General features: G+C 30.4%; 2 protein-coding genes across 3 annotated transcripts in view; one reads left to right on the top strand and one right to left on the bottom strand.

Annotated features, from left to right (window-relative positions):
• LOC133621511 (CD9 antigen-like) overlaps positions 1-12,948 on the bottom strand; it is a 38,561-nt gene extending 25,613 nt beyond the window's left edge. Inside the window, exons 1-2 of one of the 2 annotated variants that reach the window (XM_061983567.1) lie at positions 12,788-12,948; positions 4,439-4,541 (exon numbers count right to left, since the gene is read on the bottom strand). In XM_061983567.1, coding sequence (XP_061839551.1) covers positions 4,439-4,541; positions 12,788-12,856 — 172 coding nt within the window. In that variant the 5' untranslated portion in view covers positions 12,857-12,948. Of the gene's footprint in view, positions 1-4,438; positions 4,542-5,040; positions 5,204-12,787 lie in introns of those variants that run through there. The other variant, XM_061983568.2, reaches the window with a different exon arrangement.
• Positions 4,974-17,981, top strand: part of lg25h12orf56 (linkage group 25 C12orf56 homolog) — a 39,649-nt gene continuing 26,641 nt past the window's right edge. The window contains exon 1 of the mRNA XM_061984669.2: positions 4,974-5,248. The gene's annotated coding sequence lies outside the window, so the exon portion shown is untranslated. The remainder of the gene's footprint in view (positions 5,249-17,981) is intronic.

Below are 17,981 nucleotides of genomic sequence, written 5' to 3' on the forward strand. Positions count from 1 at the left end.
AAAATGAGGGGTATTTTATTTGAACTAAGCAAAATTATCTGCCAATAGGACAAGAAAATTTGGCTTGTTAGGACTTTCCGAAACAAGTAAAATTAAAGCTGCAAGCCGCATTGGTCGGGCCCGCGTATTTGGCTGGTGCTAGTCCTAAGTGTCCCAATACTTTTGTCAAGTTTTAGTCCCAAGTATCCCAATACTTTTGTCCAGTTTTCGGCCTAAATGTCCCAATACTTTTGTCCAGTGGTAGTCATAAGTGTCCCAATACTTTTGTCTAGTGTACCTACCTTGTCTGCATTGTGTGGGCACATTGGTGCTTCCTGCTTTTAAGCAGCCATCTTAAAAAAACAGCAGCGCAGCGGTTCTTTGAAGGCTCATAAAATCAAAACCGGAGCAGTTATAAAAATTATTTCGATAACTTTTATTTGGAAGGGTTCAATCTCTCTCCTGTGTTAGTTTGAAGCCGAAACGACAAACGCGCTCAGAGGAGATAATGTTTGAAGAGAAGTGACCGGTTTATAAAAAAAATTTGTTTTGAAGGGGAAATTGCAAACTTCCTGTTGATTTTTGCTGAGGGTTGTCAATCTATGAAAAGTAGGTCTAAGTGAGACCTACATAGAGGTTTTTGTTTCATGTCTCTTAGACTTTCCCAGTGGGAGTTACATGCAGTTTTGTCATTTTTTTCTTCCGAGGAGCAGTTTTTTCTCCGTTTTATTCAAAAATTGCTCTAGAGCGCAATTTTTAAATTTGGGGTTAGGTTTTTTTATTAGATCGCAATTTTTGCCAGTCCTGATGTGTGTGTTCAGTTTGGTGAGTTTTGAAGCATGTTAAGGGGGTCAAATTACAACTTAAAAAAAAAGGCAAAAGTGACTGTTTTTAGTACTTTTTTGTCTTGAAGGGGGAATTGCCAACTTCTTGTTGATTTTTGCCCGAGGATGTACAGTTATGAAAGGTAGGTGTAAGTCAGACCTACATAGAGGTTTTTGTTTCATGTCTCTCCGACCTTCCTAGTGGGAGTTACAGGCAGTCTAGTTTTTTTTCCTAGGGGGCGCTAGAGCGCAATTTTGAGTTTTGGGGTTCGTTTTTTTTTTTTTAAAAAGGCAATTTTCGCAGGTCCTGATGTGTGGGTCAAATATGGTGAGTTTTGAAGCATGTTAAGTGGGTCAAATTACAGTTTTTTGTGGGTGCGGAAGAATAAAGAATAAAACCTTACAAATTCAATAGGTCCTTATGTCCCATTGCATAAGGACTCCCTGTGGGAGTCCTTATGCAATGGGACATGCGGGCCCTAAAAAATACAAAAATGAGGGGTATTTTATTTGAACTAAGCAAAATTATCTGCCAATAGAACAAGAAAATTTGGCTTTTTAGGACTTTCCGAAACAAGTAAAATTACCGTATTTTTCGGACTATAAATTGCAGTTTTTTTTTTCATAGTTTGGCCGGGGGTGGGACTTATACTCAGGCGCGACTTATGTGTGAAATGATCAACAAATTAGCGTAAAATATCAAATATTGATCTCATTCACGTAAGAGACTAGACGTATAAGATTTCACGGGATTTAGCGATTAGGAGTGACAGATTGTTTGGTAAACGTATAGCATGTTCTATATGTTATAGTTATTTGAATGACTCTTACCATAATATGTTACGTTAACATACCAGTTGGTTATTTATGCCTCATATAACGTACACTTATTCAGCCTGTTGTTCACTATTCTTGATTTATTTTAAATTGTCTTTCAAATGTCTATTCTTGGTGTTGGCTTTTATCAAATACATTTCCCCCAAAAATGCGACTTATACTCCAGTGCGACTTATAGTCCGAAAAATACGGTAGCTAACCTCAATATATTAGGAATATATTAGGAAAAAAAAAACTAGACTGCCTGTAACTCCCACTAGGAAGGTCGGAAAGACATGAAACAAAAACCTCTATGTAGGTCTGACTCAGACCTAGTTTTCATAATAGTTGGGCAAAAATCAACAGGAAGTTGGCAATTCCCCCTTCAAGACAAAAAAAGTACTAAAAACAGTCAATTTTGCCTCTTTGAGCTGTAATTTGACCCTCTTGACATGCTTCAAAACTCAAACTGAACACACACATCAGGACTGGCTAAAATTGTGATCTAATGAAAAAAACCTAACCCCAAATCTCAAAATTGTGCTCTACCGCAATTTTTTTTATGAAACGCAGAAAAAACTGCTCCTCGGAAGAAAAAAAATGACAAAACTGCCTGTAACTCCCACTGGGAAAGTCGGAGAGACATGAAACAAAAACCTCTATGTAGGTCTCACTTAGATCTACATTTCATAGATTGACAACCCTCAGCAAAAATCAACAGGAAGTTTGCAATTTCCCCTTCAAAACAACATTTTTTTATAAACCGGTCACTTCTCTTCAAACATTATCTCCTCTGAGCGCGTTTGTCGTTTCGGCTTCAAACTAACACAGGAGAGAGATTGAACCCTTCCAAATAAAAGTTATTGAAATAATGTTTCTAACTGCTCTGGTTTTGATTTTATGAGCCTTCAAAGAACCGCTGCGCTGATGCTGCTGCTGTTTTCTCAAGATGGCTGCTTAAAAGCAGGAAGCACCAGCGTGCCCACACAATGCAGACAAGGTAGGTACACTAGACAAAAGATTTGGGACACTTTGGACTAAAACTTGACAAAAGTATTGGGACACTTATGACTACCACTTTACAAAAGTATTGGGACACTTGGGACTACAACTTGACAAAAGTATTGGGACACTTATGACTACCACTTTACAAAAGTATTGGGACACTTGGGACTACAACTTGACAAAAGTATTGGGACACTTATGACTACCACTTTACAAAAGTATTGGGACACTTATGACTACCACTTTACAAAAGTATTGGGACACTTTGGACTAAAACTTGACAAAAGTATTGGGACACTTATGACTACCACTTTACAAAAGTATTGGGACACTGGACAAAAGTATTGGGACACTTACACTGGACAAAAGTATTGGGACACTTATGACTACCACTTTACAAAAGTATTGGGACACTTACTACTACCACTGAACAAAAGTATTGGGCAACTGGACAAAAGTATTGGGACACTTACACTGGACAAAAGTATTGGGACACTTGGGACTAAAATTTGACAAAAGTATTGGGACACTTATGACTACCACTTTACAAAAGTATTGGGACACTTACTACTACCACTGAACAAAAGTATTGGGCAACTGGACAAAAGTATTGGGACACTTACACTGGACAAAAGTATTGGGACACTTGGGACTAAAACTTGACAAAAGTATTGGGACACTTATGACTACCACTTTACAAAAGTATTGGGACACTTGGGACTACAACTTGACAAAAGTATTGGGACACTTACTACTACCACTGAACAAAAGTATTGGGCAACTGGACAAAAGTATTGGGACACTTACACTGGACAAAAGTATTGGGACACTTGGGACTAAAACTTGACAAAAGTATTGGGACACTTACACTGGACAAAAGTATTGGGACACTTGGGACTAAAACTTGACAAAAGTATTGGGACACTTACTACTACCACTGAACAAAAGTATTGGGCAACTGGACAAAAGTATTGGGACACTTACACTGGACAAAAGTATTGGGACACTTGGGACTAAAACTTGACAAAAGTATTGGGACACTTATGACTACCACTTTTCAAAAGTATTGGGACACTTACTACTACCACTGAACAAAAGTATTGGGCAACTGGACAAAAGTATTGGGACACTTACACTGGACAAAAGTATTGGGACACTTGGGACTAAAACTTGACAAAAGTATTGGGACACTTACTACTACCACTGAACAAAAGTATTGGGCAACTGGACAAAAGTATTGGGACACTTGGGACTAAAACTTGACAAAAGTATTGGGACACTTAGGACTACCACTGGACAAAAGTATTGGGACACTTACTACTACCACTGAACAAAAGTATTGGGCAACTGGACAAAAGTATTGGGACACTTGGGACTAAAACTTGACAAAAGTATTGGGACACTTAGGACTACCACTGGACAAAAGTATTGGGACACTTAGGACTACCACTGGACAAAAGTATTGGGACACTTGGGACTAAAACTTGACAAAAGTATTGGGACACTTAGGACTACCACTGGACAAAAGTATTCGGACACTAAGGACTACCACTGGACAAAAGTTTTGGGACACTTCTCAAACTTGACAAACGTATTGGGACACTTAGGATTAGCACCTGCCAAATATGCGGGCCTGACCACTGCTGCTTGCAGCTTTAATTCTATTTTAAATTTGACATTTTTGGGCCTTAAGGCCACGGTTTTCTCCCAATGGTAAGGCCGCCCCTGTTTATGCCATGTGTTTGTGTGAGGGTTGTTCTTTGCACCGCATAAACAATGACGGGTTTCTTTATCTGCAAAAAAAAGGGTCTTACCAGTATAGAAGACCGAAGGCGAGTCCTCGCCCTGGAAGAGTCCGACGGTCCTGGAGTCGAACCTCAGCCAAAGACCCACGGCCAGGACGCCGGTACCGGCCAACTAAACATGAAACAACAACAACAACAACAACAGATGATCATTGAGTAGTGCGGAATTCTGCCTGCTGAGGAATGAAGACCGGCTTCATGGACCTGGCTTGCCCAGAAGAACTGGATCCCTTCAAAAAAAAGACACTTTGATAGATTGTAATGTTGTTTACTGGGAGGATTGTTGCGATACGCGTCACTGAAATGACTCAACGTCGCCACAGATACCAGCAGAACGTTTCCATCAGGGCCTGAACACGTCCCACGACGCCCAGCCTGCAGGGACTAAGACATGACAACACCACTTCTGCATTTACGACTCGCAAAACTAACCCTCGAGAAGTCAGTGAGAAAAGAATCGACTGGAAGACGCCTGTAATGTGCAGCAAACACACAACGTTTAGTGTGTGGTAATGATGCAGCTTTAATGCAACAACTTGCCATTAGTATGATAACACACACATTATATGTCAACACACACACACACACACACAGTTAACCAAAGCTCCTACCCAGAAGAGGAAGTTGAAGACAAAGAGCAGGTACTTGATGCACTTCAGCGCTCCCATGATGAAGCTTCTTTCACACCAGAAAGATCCAACAAAACAAAGGCGGCTCACAGTGAAAGAGAGGAAGAGGAGGAGGACGAAGGCTTTTGTGCGGGCCACGCCCTATCCTGACTCACCTGGGAGGACAGGGGGCGGGGACAGCACGCGCCAGGTGAGCGTAATCAGCCGCTCTATATAACTATTTATCTACATTGTTTATCTTTCCTGGCATATTTTGTGCCATGAGGACAAACATCAGAATCAGAAGAGTTTTTATTGCCATTATTTGGAATTTTTATCGTTTTATAATCAACATTTAATATTGTACATTCAAACTATAAAAAAAATAAAATACATTTAACTTTTAATCATTGTTAGAAAACAATAATAAATATGTTTCATTCAATAATAAACATTTAATAATGTATGTTTTAACATGTAATCATTGTTAGAAAACTTTTAGTTGATCATTAATATACATTAAATTTTTTGTAAAAACATATATTTATTCATAAAATATGAATTACAAATATTAATTTAATATTTAAAAATAATCATTGTTAGAAAACATTTAGTTTATCAATAATAAACTTTATCATTTAATATTAAACATTTAATCATTGTTAGAAAACAATAACACATATTTTTCATTCAATAATAAACATTTGAAAATGTATGTTTTAACATGTAATCATTGTTAAAAAAACCTTTTAGTTGATCATTAATATACATTAAAATCATTGTAATTTTTTAACAATTGATTAATAAAATATTAATTACAAATGTGAATTTAATATTTAACAATAATCATTGCTAGAAAACATTTAGTTTATCAATCATAAATTTTATCATTTAATATTAAACATTTGATCATTGTTAGAAACCATTAATAATATACATTTTCATGTATTATAATAATTTAATATTCAACATTTTATCATTGTTAGAAAATATTTAGCTGTTTAATAATATACATTTAATCATTGAATATCTAACATATAATCATTGTTAGAAAACATTTAGTTTATCAATAATAAACTTTATCATTTAATATTAAACATTTAATCATTGTTAGAAAACAATAATGCATATTTTTCATTCAATAATAAACATTTGAAAATGTATGTTTTAACATGTAATCATTGTTAAAAAAAACCTTTTAGTTGATCAATAATATACATTAAAATCATTGTATAAAAAAGATTTATTAATAAAATATTAATTACAAATATGAATTTAATATTTAACAATAATCATTGTTAGAAAACATTTAGTTTATCAAAAATAAACATTATCATTTAATATTAAACATTTAATCATTGTTAGAAACCATTAATAATATGAATGTTCATGTATTATAATAATTTAATATTCAACATTTTATCATTGTTAGAAAACATTTAGCTGTTTAATAATATACATTTAATCATTGAATATCTAACATTTAATCATTGTTAGAAAACATTTAGTTTATCAATAATAAACTTGATCATTTAATATTAAACATTTAATCATTGTTAGAAAACAATAATACATATTTTTCGTTCAATAATAAACATTTAAAAATGCATGTTTTAACATGTAATCATTGTTAGAAAACTTTTAGTTGATCATTAATATACATTAAAATCATTGTAATTTTTTAACGATTGATTAATAAAATATTAATTACAAATGTGAATTTAATATTTAACAATAATCATTGCTAGAAAACATTTAGTTTATCAATCATAAACTTTATCATTTAATATTAAACATTTGATCATTGTTAGAAACCATTAATAATATACATTTTCATGTATTATAATAATTTAATATTCAACATTTTATCATTGTTAGAAAATATTTAGCTGTTTAATGATATACATTTAATCATTGAATATCTAACATATAATCATTGTTAGAAAACATTTAGTTTATCAATAATAAACTTTATCATTTAATATTAAACATTTAATCATTGTTAGAAAACCATAATACATATTTTTCATTCAATAATAAACATTTGAAAATGTATGTTTTAACATGTAATCATTGTTAAAAAAACTTTTAGTTGATCAATAATATACATTAAAATCATTGTATAAAAACATTTATTAATAAAATATTAATTACAAATATGAATTTAATATTTAACAATAATCATTGTTAGAAAACATTTAGTTTATCAAAAATAAACATTATCATTTAATATTAAACATTTAATCATTGTTAGAAACCATTAATAATATGAATGTTCATGTATTATAATAATTTAATATTCAACATTTTATCATTGTTAGAAAACATTTAGCTGTTTAATAATATACATTTAATCATTGAATATCTAACATATAATCATTGCTAGAAAACATTTAGTTTATCAATAATAAACTTTATCATTTAATATTAAACATTTAATCATTGTTAGAAAACAATAATACATATTTTTCATTCAATAATAAACATTTGAAAATGTATGTTTTAACATGTAATCATTGTTAAAAAAAACTTTTAGTTGATCATTAATATACATTAAAATCATTGTTTAAAAAAAGATTTATTAATAAAATCTTAATTACAAATATGAATTTAATATTTAACAATAATCATTGTTAGAAAACATTTAGTTTATCAAAAATAAACATTATCATTTAATATTAAACATTTAATCATTGTTAGAAACCATTAATAATATGAATGTTCATGTATTATAAAAATTTAATATTCAACATTTTATCATTGTTAGAAAACATTTAGCTGTTTAATAATATACATTTAATCATTGAATATCTAACATATAATCATTGTTAGAAAACATTTAGTTTATCAATAATAAACTTCATCATTTAATATTAAACATTTAATCATTGTTAGAAAACAATGATACATATTTTTCATTCAATAATAAACATTTGAAAATGTATGTTTTAACATGTAATCATTGTTAAAAAAACTTTTAGTTGATCATTAATATACATTAAAATCATTGTATAAAAAAAGATTTATTAATAAAATATTAGTTACAAATATGAATTTAATATTTAACAATAATCATTGTTAGAAAACATTTAGTTTATCAAAAATAAACATTATCATTTAATATTAAACATTTAATCATTGTTAGAAACCATTAATAATATGAATGTTCATGTATTATAATAATTTAATATTCAACATTTTATCATTGTTAGAAAACATTTAGCTGTTTAATAATATACATTTAATCATTGAATATCTAACATTTAATCATTGTTAGAAAACATTTAGTTTATCAATAATAAACTTTATCATTTAATATTAAACATTTAATCATTGTTAGAAAACAATAATACATATTTTTCATTCAATAATAAACATTTGAAAATATATGTTTTAACATGTAATCATTGTTAAAAAAAAAACTTTTAGTTGATCAATAATATACATTAAAATCATTGTATAAAAAAGATTTATTAATAAAATATTAATTACAAATATGAATTTAATATTTAACAATAATCATTGTTAGAAAACATTTAGTTTATCAAAAATAAACATTATCATTTAATATTAAACATTTAATCATTGTTAGAAACCATTAATAATATACATTTTCATGTATTATAATAATTTAATATTCAACATTTTATCATTGTTAGAAAATATTTAGCTGTTTAATGATATACATTTAATCATTTAATATTAAACATTTCATCATTGTTAGAAACCATTAATAATATACATTTTCATGTATTATAATAATTTAGTATTCAACATTTTATCATTGTTAGAAAAAATTTAGCTGTTTAATAATATACATTTAATCATTGAATATCTAACATATAATCATTGTTAGAAAACATTTAGTTTATCAATAATACACTTTATCATTTAATATTAAACATTTAATCATTGTTAGAAAACAATAATACATATTTTTCATTCAATAATAAACATTTGAAAATGTATGTTTTAACATGTAATCATTGTTAAAAAAAACTTTTAGTTGATCAATAATATACATTAAAATCATTGTATAAAAAAGATTTATTAATAAAATATTAATTACAAATATGAATTTAATATTTAACAATAATCATTGTTAGAAAACATTTAGTTTATCAAAAATAAACATTATCATTTAATATTAAACATTTAATCATTGTTAGAAACCATTAATAATATGAATGTTCATGTATTATAATAATTTAATATTCAACATTTTATCATTGTTAGAAAACATTTAGCTGTTTAATAATATACATTTAATCATTGAATATCTAACATATAATCATTGTTAGAAAACATTTAGTTTATCAATAATAAACTTCATCATTTAATATTAAACATTTAATCATTGTTAGAAAACAATAATACATATTTTTCATTCAATAATAAACATTTGAAAATGTATGTTTTAACATGTAATCATTGTTAAAAAAACTTTTAGTTGATCATTAATATACATTAAAATCATTGTATAAAAAAAGATTTATTAATAAAATATTAATTACAAATATGAATTTAATATTTAACAATAATCATTGTTAGAAAACATTTAGTTTATCAAAAATAAACATTATCATTTAATATTAAACATTTAATCATTGTTAGAAACCATTAATAATATGAATGTTCATGTATTATAATAATTTAATATTCAACATTTTATCATTGTTAGAAAATATTTAGCTGTTTAATGATATACATTTAATCATTTAATATTAAACATTTCATCATTGTTAGAAACCATTAATAATATACATTTTCATGTATTATAATAATTTAGTATTCAACATTTTATCATTGTTAGAAAACATTTAGCTGTTTAATAATATACATTTAATCATTGAATATCTAACATTTAATCATTGTTAGAAAACATTTAGTTTATCAATAATAAACTTTATCATTTAATATTAAACATTTAATCATTGTTAGAAAACAATAATGCATATTTTTCATTCAATAATAAACATTTGAAAATGTATGTTTTAACATGTAATCATTGTTAAAAAAAACTTTTAGTTGATCAATAATATACATTAAAATCATTGTATAAAAAAGATTTATTAATAAAATATTAATTACAAATATGAATTTAATATTTAACAATAATCATTGTTAGAAAACATTTAGTTTATCAAAAATAAACATTATCATTTAATATTAAACATTTAATCATTGTTAGAAACCATTAATAATATGAATGTTCATGTATTATAATAATTTAATATTCAACATTTTATCATTGTTAGAAAACATTTAGCTGTTTAATAATATACATTTAATCATTGAATATCTAACATTTAATCATTGTTAGAAAACATTTAGTTTATCAATAATAAACTTTATCATTTAATATTAAACATTTAATCATTGTTAGAAAACAATAATACATATTTTTCATTCAATAATAAACATTTGAAAATGTATGTTTTAACATGTAATCATTGTTAAAAAAACTTTTAGTTGATCATTAATATACATTAAAATCATTGTATAAAAAAGATTTATTAATAAAATATGAATTACAAATATGAATTTAATATTTAACAATAATCATTTTTAGAAAACATTTAGTTTATCAAAAATAAACATTATCATTTAATATTAAACATTTAATCATTGTTAGAAACCATTAATAATATACATTTTCATGTATTATAATAATTTAGTATTCAACATTTTATCATTGTTAGAAAACATTTAGCTGTTTAATAATATACATTTAATCATTGAATATCTAACATTTAATCATCATTAAAAACATTTAGTTTATAAATGATACACCTTTAATCATTTAATATCTAACATTAATCATTGCTGGAAAACATTTAGTTTATCAATAATAAATATATAATATTTTTTAGCAAACATTAGTAATACATATTTATCATTCAATAATCAACATTTAATCGTTAGAAAACATTTAGTTGATCAATAATAAAGATTTTTTTAATCTAACATTGTGTTTATAAATACAGTAATAAAATGTATTATTCAATATTTAACATGCATTTATTGCTAGAAAACATTAGTAATAAACATTTATTAATTTAATGTTTTTAAATGTCATCATTGTTAAACACAATGAATCATAAACATTCAGAGAAAACGTTTTGTTGATCAAAATAATATATAACATGTAATTATTGTTTAAAGACATTTAGTTAATAAATTATAAACATTTTATACTAATGAACATTTTTCTTTTAATAATACAGCACATATTTTATCATTGTTGGACAACATATTTTTTAAATAATAAACTTTATTCATTTAATATTTAAAATGTATCACTGTTAGACAACATTTAGTTAATCAATAGTAATAATTTAATTATAAATGATAAACAGTTAATACTAATAACATTTTTACATTTAATAATAAATATTCTATTTGTTATAAACAAATGTAGTTGATCAAGAAAAAACATTTATCATTTAATAATAATCATTGTTAGAAAGTATTAAAATTTGACAATAAAATGTTTATTGTCAAATTTATCATTTGTCAACATTTAATCAAATATTGTGTTTACAAATACAATAATTAAAATGTTATATTTAACATGTTAATATTGGTAAAAAATATTAGATAAACATGTAGACATTTAATATGTGGCATTTCGTCATTGTTAGGAAACATTCATAATAAACATGAAATAATTTAATATTTAACATGTAATTATTGTTTAAATACATTATTTAATAAATTATAAACATTTTATACTAATGAACATTTTTCTTTTAATAATACGGCAAATATTTTATCATTGTTGGACAACATATTTTTTAAATAATAAACTTTATTCATTTAATATTTAAAATGTATCACTGTTAGACAACATTTAGTTAATCAATAGTAATAATTTAATTATAAATGATAAACATTTAATACTAATAAAAATGTTACATTCAATAATAAATATTCTATTTGTTATAAACAAATGTAGTTGATCAAGAAAAAACATTTATCATTTAATAATAATCATTGTTACAAAGTATTAAAATTTGACAATAAAATGTTTATTGTCAAATTGATCATTTGTCAACATTTAATCAAATATTGTGTTTACAAATACAATAATTAAAATGTTATATTTAACATGTAAATATTGCTAGAAAACATTAGAGAAACATGTAGACATTTAATATGTGGCATTTTGTCATTGTTAGGAAACATTCATAATAAACATTAAATAATTTAATATTTAACATGTAATTACAGTTATATTAAATAATTTTAAGAAGACATTTATTTGATCAATAATAAACATTTTACCATTTAGTCATTGTTATAAACTATTCAGTACATCCATAATAAACATTATTAATTTAATAATATCTAATCAGTTAGAAAACATTTAGTTGATAAATAATAAACATTTAACCGTTAGAAAACAAGATGTTAAAGACATTCATGTAATATTACTGTAATGAAAAGAACGCCCTCTAGTGGAGATGATAATAACAGGTATTTTGGGTGGAAATGGCGCCCCCCAGTGGGAAATCATCCAAACTGCAGTGAAGAGTTTTATGTGCTGGTGAATTATTGATTTATTTACTTTGAATTAGTTTTTTTGTGTTGCTTATATAAAATGTAAAACAACACATATTAAATAGTTTAACATAAACGGTCCCTCCTTTTCATTAATTTATTTGCCTGCTTTTAAATCCTGATCTTGATGAAAGTGCTGCGGGAAATATATATTTGACGAAGATGATGACGTAATCAACGCACTCACCCAGAAGACGAAGTTAAAGATGAACAGCGCATACTTGACGCAAAGCTCCCAGCTGCTCAGAGCCGTCATCTTGCTTCCTTTCGAGAGTTCGCGAGCAAATAAGCCCCGACTGATTCACACCCAGCATCTCTCTGTCGCCCTGCCAGGGCGTGTCTTCGGCTCGCTTCGGTCGTTTCCGGAAGCGCTCGGCGAGCCGACGCCGCTGGCGAGAGGGCGACGAAGGGAAAAAAAAAAAAGACACAATTTGACCAAATCGGCTTTTGTCAGTTTATTCACTGACACGCCAACGGGATTAGGCGCACCTGCAAGTCACGTGACCCTTGGCAATGATTGACAGATGTCACAATGATGATGATGAAGGAGTGGACTCATTTTTGTTGTTTTGAACTGAACTTTTGCGCCCCCTCCCATCCCGTATCAAGACTCTTTTTGGACGTCACCACATCAAAAAATCAACACAAGATGTCAAAACGGCCAAAACTGTCAGGTGCCCAGGGAAGAAAAAAGAGAAAAGAAGAGGAGGAGAAACGAGAAAAAGACAAGAGGTAGCAGGTAGGTAACGTTAGCCTACATGAAATTATTTGTCTGTTACAGAATGTGATAGTAACCTGGCTTTTTAGCATTAAGCTAATGTTGCATGATTCGGCAATTGCTAATCAATAAATAGCTAGTTCTGTTTTAACGTCGGGTTAATATTGTGGAGGGGGCTAAATTGTTATGGAAAATAATAATGTAACGTTAGGTAATTACAGTACTCCCACCTTACATTCCTCAGGGACATTTGTATTAGATCTTTTAAGCAGGTGTTTTTTGTTGACATTGTTATTGCCTTCTGGTTAGCTAATGTTTGCCCTGCAGGTAATAGTCACTTTTCCACCCATTAGGTATAGTTGTAAGCCTAGTTGTTAAAGTGCACATCATTAATGTTAATTAAGAAATATGTATGTAAAAAATATTGCATTTCATATATTCATTTTTTATTTTTTGCATTCATTTATTTATTCATATTTTTTTTAATCTTGTTAACTATTCTGATTCTTAATTTGCTTTCTTTAAGTAAAAGACAAAGCTATTTGGTTTTTTGTGAGTATATACAGTTCACTGCCGATGTGGGGGGGGGCGCCATCTAAAATCTTGCCTAGGGCGCCAGATTGGTTAGGGCCGGGCCTGGTTGTATGCAAACCCTGCGATGAGGTGGCGACTTGTCCAGAGTGTACCCCGCCTTCCGCCTGAATGCAGCTGAGATAGGCTCCAGTACCCCCCCACCCCCACCCCACCCCGCGACCCCGAAAGGGACAAGCGGTAAAAAAATGGATGGATGGTATGCAAACGTCATATTTTAATGCACATAATGACTAACGTGTGCGAGTGTGGTTACACACAAAAGACTGCCTGTCCCTCTGACAAACAACATTCATACTGTGGTGTGTGTGTGTGTAAGTGTGTGTGTGCGTGTGCGTGTCCTCTTTTTTTTCACTCAAAACAAGTCGGCCTTCATGTCCCCACCGCCTCACAAAGCTTCCCTTCACCGCTGGGTGTGTGTGTGTGTGTTGTGTGTGTGTGTGTGTGTGTGTGTGCGTGTGTGTGTGTGTGTGTGTGTGTAGCACTGAGAGGAAGACGATGCAGCGAGGGAGGATGAAGAGAACATTCTCTGCATGGTTTGAGGTTAACTTCAACAAACAGCAACACAACAATGTAACATAACGACGCTGTCAAACGCAACATGAACTGCAACAGGCCCGGCCCTAACCAATCTGGCGCCCTAGGCAAGATTTTAGGTGGCGCCCCCCCCCCACATCGGCAGTGAAGTGTATATACTCACAAGAAACCGAATAGCTTTGTCTTTGACCTTTTTTTTTACTTAAAGAAAGCAAATTAACAATCAGAATAGTTAACAAGATAAAAAAAAATATGAATAAATAAATGAATGCAAAAAATAAAAAATGAATATATGAAATACAATATTTTTTACATACATATTGCTTAATTAACATTAATGATGTGCACTTTAACAACTAGGCTTACAACTATAACTAATATATAAAGGGGTGGAAAAGTGACTATTACCTGCAGGGCAAACATTAGCTAACCAGAAGGCAATAACAATGTAAACAAAAAACACCTGCTTAAAAGATCTAATACAAATGTCCCTGAGGAATGTAAGGTGGGAGTACTGTAATTACCTAACGTTACATTATTATTTTCCATAACAATTTAGCCCCCTCCACAATATTAACCCGACGTTAAAACAGAACTAGCTATTTATTGATTAGCAATTGCCGAATCATGTAACATTAGCTTAATGCTAAAAAGCCAGGTTACTATCACATTCTGTAACAGACAAATAATTTCATGTAGGCTAACGTTACCTACCTGCTACCTCTTGTCTTTTTCTCGTTTCTCCTCCTCTTCTTTTCTCTTTTTTCTTCCCTGGGCACCTGACAGTTTTGGCCGTTTTGACATCTTGTGTTGATTTTTTGATGTGGTGACGTCCAAAAAGAGTCATGATACGGGAAGGGAGGGGGCGTAATGTTGTAACAAATAATATTTCTATTAAATAGGCTTTACTTTGCATTTTAATTAACGAGGGATTATTTTTTGCATTTAGAAATAATAGTACCAACTTTTTTTTTTTCTCCAACATTTGTGGCACTGGCGTGGCGCCCCCTGATGGACGGCGCCCTTAGCATTTGCCTATACGGCCTATGCCGCGGGCCGGCCCTGAACTGCAACAGTCTTAAAGACTCGCTATTGAGGTTTTGTATGGTGACATTTTTTATTTCTTTTGGGGAGTAATTAAAGATTATTTTTATTAGATTAAACCTAAATAGTCTCAATCGTTAGTGCTGCGTTGTGTCAGAATGATGGTTAATGCACGTAATGCACTTTTTGAGTTATTGAACAATTGAGCAGTCTGCCGCCCTCCTGTGGTCACTTTGAGTAAGTACAAGATGATGTACTTGCACTTTCTTACAAATGACTTCCTCCATTGTTCTGCATCAGGGATGTCAGTAAAAACTTTACATTTACAAAATTTTACTGTAAAATATTACGTTTTTTTTTTGCGTCAAGTGAGCAGTCTGCCGCCCTCCTGTGGTTACTTTGAGTAAGTACAAGATGATGTACTTGCACTTTCTTACAAATGACTTCCTCCATTGTTCTGCATCAGGGATGTCAGTAAAAACTTTAGATTTACAAAATTTTACTGTAAAATATTGCGGTTTTTTTGCGTCGTCAGCAGTCTGTCGCCCTCCTGTGGTCACTTTGAGTAAGTACAAGATGATGTACTTGCACTTTCTTACAAATGACTTCCTCCATTGTTCTGCATCAGGGATGTCAGTAAAAACTTTACATTTACAAAATTTTACTGTAAAATATTGCAGGTTTTTTTTTGTTCTTTTTGCGTCGTCGGCAGTCTGTCGCCCTCATGTGGTCACTTTGAGTAAGTACAAGATGATGTACTTGCACTTTCTTACAAATGACTTCCTCCATTGTTCTGCATCAGGGATGTCAGTAATAACTTTCATTTACAAAATTTTACTGTAAAATATTTCGGGGGTTTTTTGCGTCAAGTGAGCAGTCTGCCGCCCTCCTGTGGTCACTTTGAGTAAGTACAAGATGATGTACTTGCACTTTCTTACAAATGACTTCCTCCATTGTTCTGCATCAGGGATGTCAGTAAAAACTTTACATTTACAAAATTTTACTGTAAAATATTGCAGGTTTTTTTTTGTTCTTTTTGCGTCGTCGGCAGTCTGTCGCCCTCATGTGGTCACTTTGAGTAAGTACAAGATGATGTACTTGCACTTTCTTACAAATGACTTCCTCCATTGTTCTGCATCAGGGATGTCAGTAATAACTTTCATTTACAAAATTTTACTGTAAAATATTTCGGGGGTTTTTTGCGTCAAGTGAGCAGTCTGCCGCCATCCTGTGGTCACTTTGAGTAAGTACAAGATGATGTACTTGCACTTTCATACAAATGACTTCCTTCATTGTTCTGCATCAGAGATGTCAGTAAAAACTTTACATTTACAAAATTTTACTGTAAAATATTGCGGGGTTTTTTGCGTCAAGTGAGCAGTCTGCCGCCCTCCTGTGGTCACTTTGAGTAAGTACAAGATGATGTACTTGCACTTTCTTACAAATGACTTCCTCCATTGTTCTGCATCAGGGATGTCAGTAAAAACTTTACATTTACAAAATTTTACTGTAAAATATTGCGGGTTTTTTTGTTCTTTTTGCGTCGTCAGCAGTCTGTCGCCCTCATGTGGTCACTTTGAGTAAGTACAAGATGATGTACTTGCACTTTCTTACAAATGACTTCCTCCATTGTTCTGCATCAGGGATGTCAGTAAAAACTTTACATTTACAAAATTTTACTGTAAAATATTGCAGGTTTTTTTTTGTTCTTTTTGCGTCGTCGGCAGTCTGTCGCCCTCATGTGGTCACTTTGAGTAAGTACAAGATGATGTACTTGCACTTTCTTACAAATGACTTCCTCCATTGTTCTGCATCAGGGATGTCAGTAATAACTTTCATTTACAAAATTTTACTGTAAAATATTTCGGGGGTTTTTTGCGTCAAGTGAGCAGTCTGCCGCCCTCCTGTGGTCACTTTGAGTAAGTACAAGATGATGTACTTGCACTTTCATACAAATGACTTCCTTCATTGTTCTGCATCAGAGATGTCAGTAAAAACTTTACATTTACAAAATTTTACTGTAAAATATTGCGGGGTTTTTTGCGTCAAGTGAGCAGTCTGCCGCCCTCCTGTGGTCACTTTGAGTAAGTACAAGATGATGTACTTGCACTTTCTTACAAATGACTTCCTCCATTGTTCTGCATCAGGGATGTCAGTAATAACTTTCATTTACAAAATTTTACTGTAAAATATTTCGGGGGTTTTTTGCGTCAAGTGAGCAGTCTGCCGCCCTCCTGTGGTCACTTTGAGTAAGTACAAGATGATGTACTTGCACTTTCATACAAATGACTTCCTTCATTGTTCTGCATCAGAGATGTCAGTAAAAACTTTACATTTACAAAATTTTACTGTAAAATATTGCGGGGTTTTTTGCGTCAAGTGAGCAGTCTGCCGCCCTCCTGTGGTCACTTTGAGTAAGTACAAGATGATGTACTTGCACTTTCATACAAATTACTTCCTTCATTGTTCTGCATCAGGGATGTCAGTAATA

Source organism: Nerophis lumbriciformis, linkage group LG25 (genome assembly GCF_033978685.3).
Source record: "Nerophis lumbriciformis linkage group LG25, RoL_Nlum_v2.1, whole genome shotgun sequence".
In the NCBI taxonomy this organism is placed as follows: Eukaryota; Metazoa; Chordata; class Actinopteri; order Syngnathiformes; family Syngnathidae; genus Nerophis; species Nerophis lumbriciformis.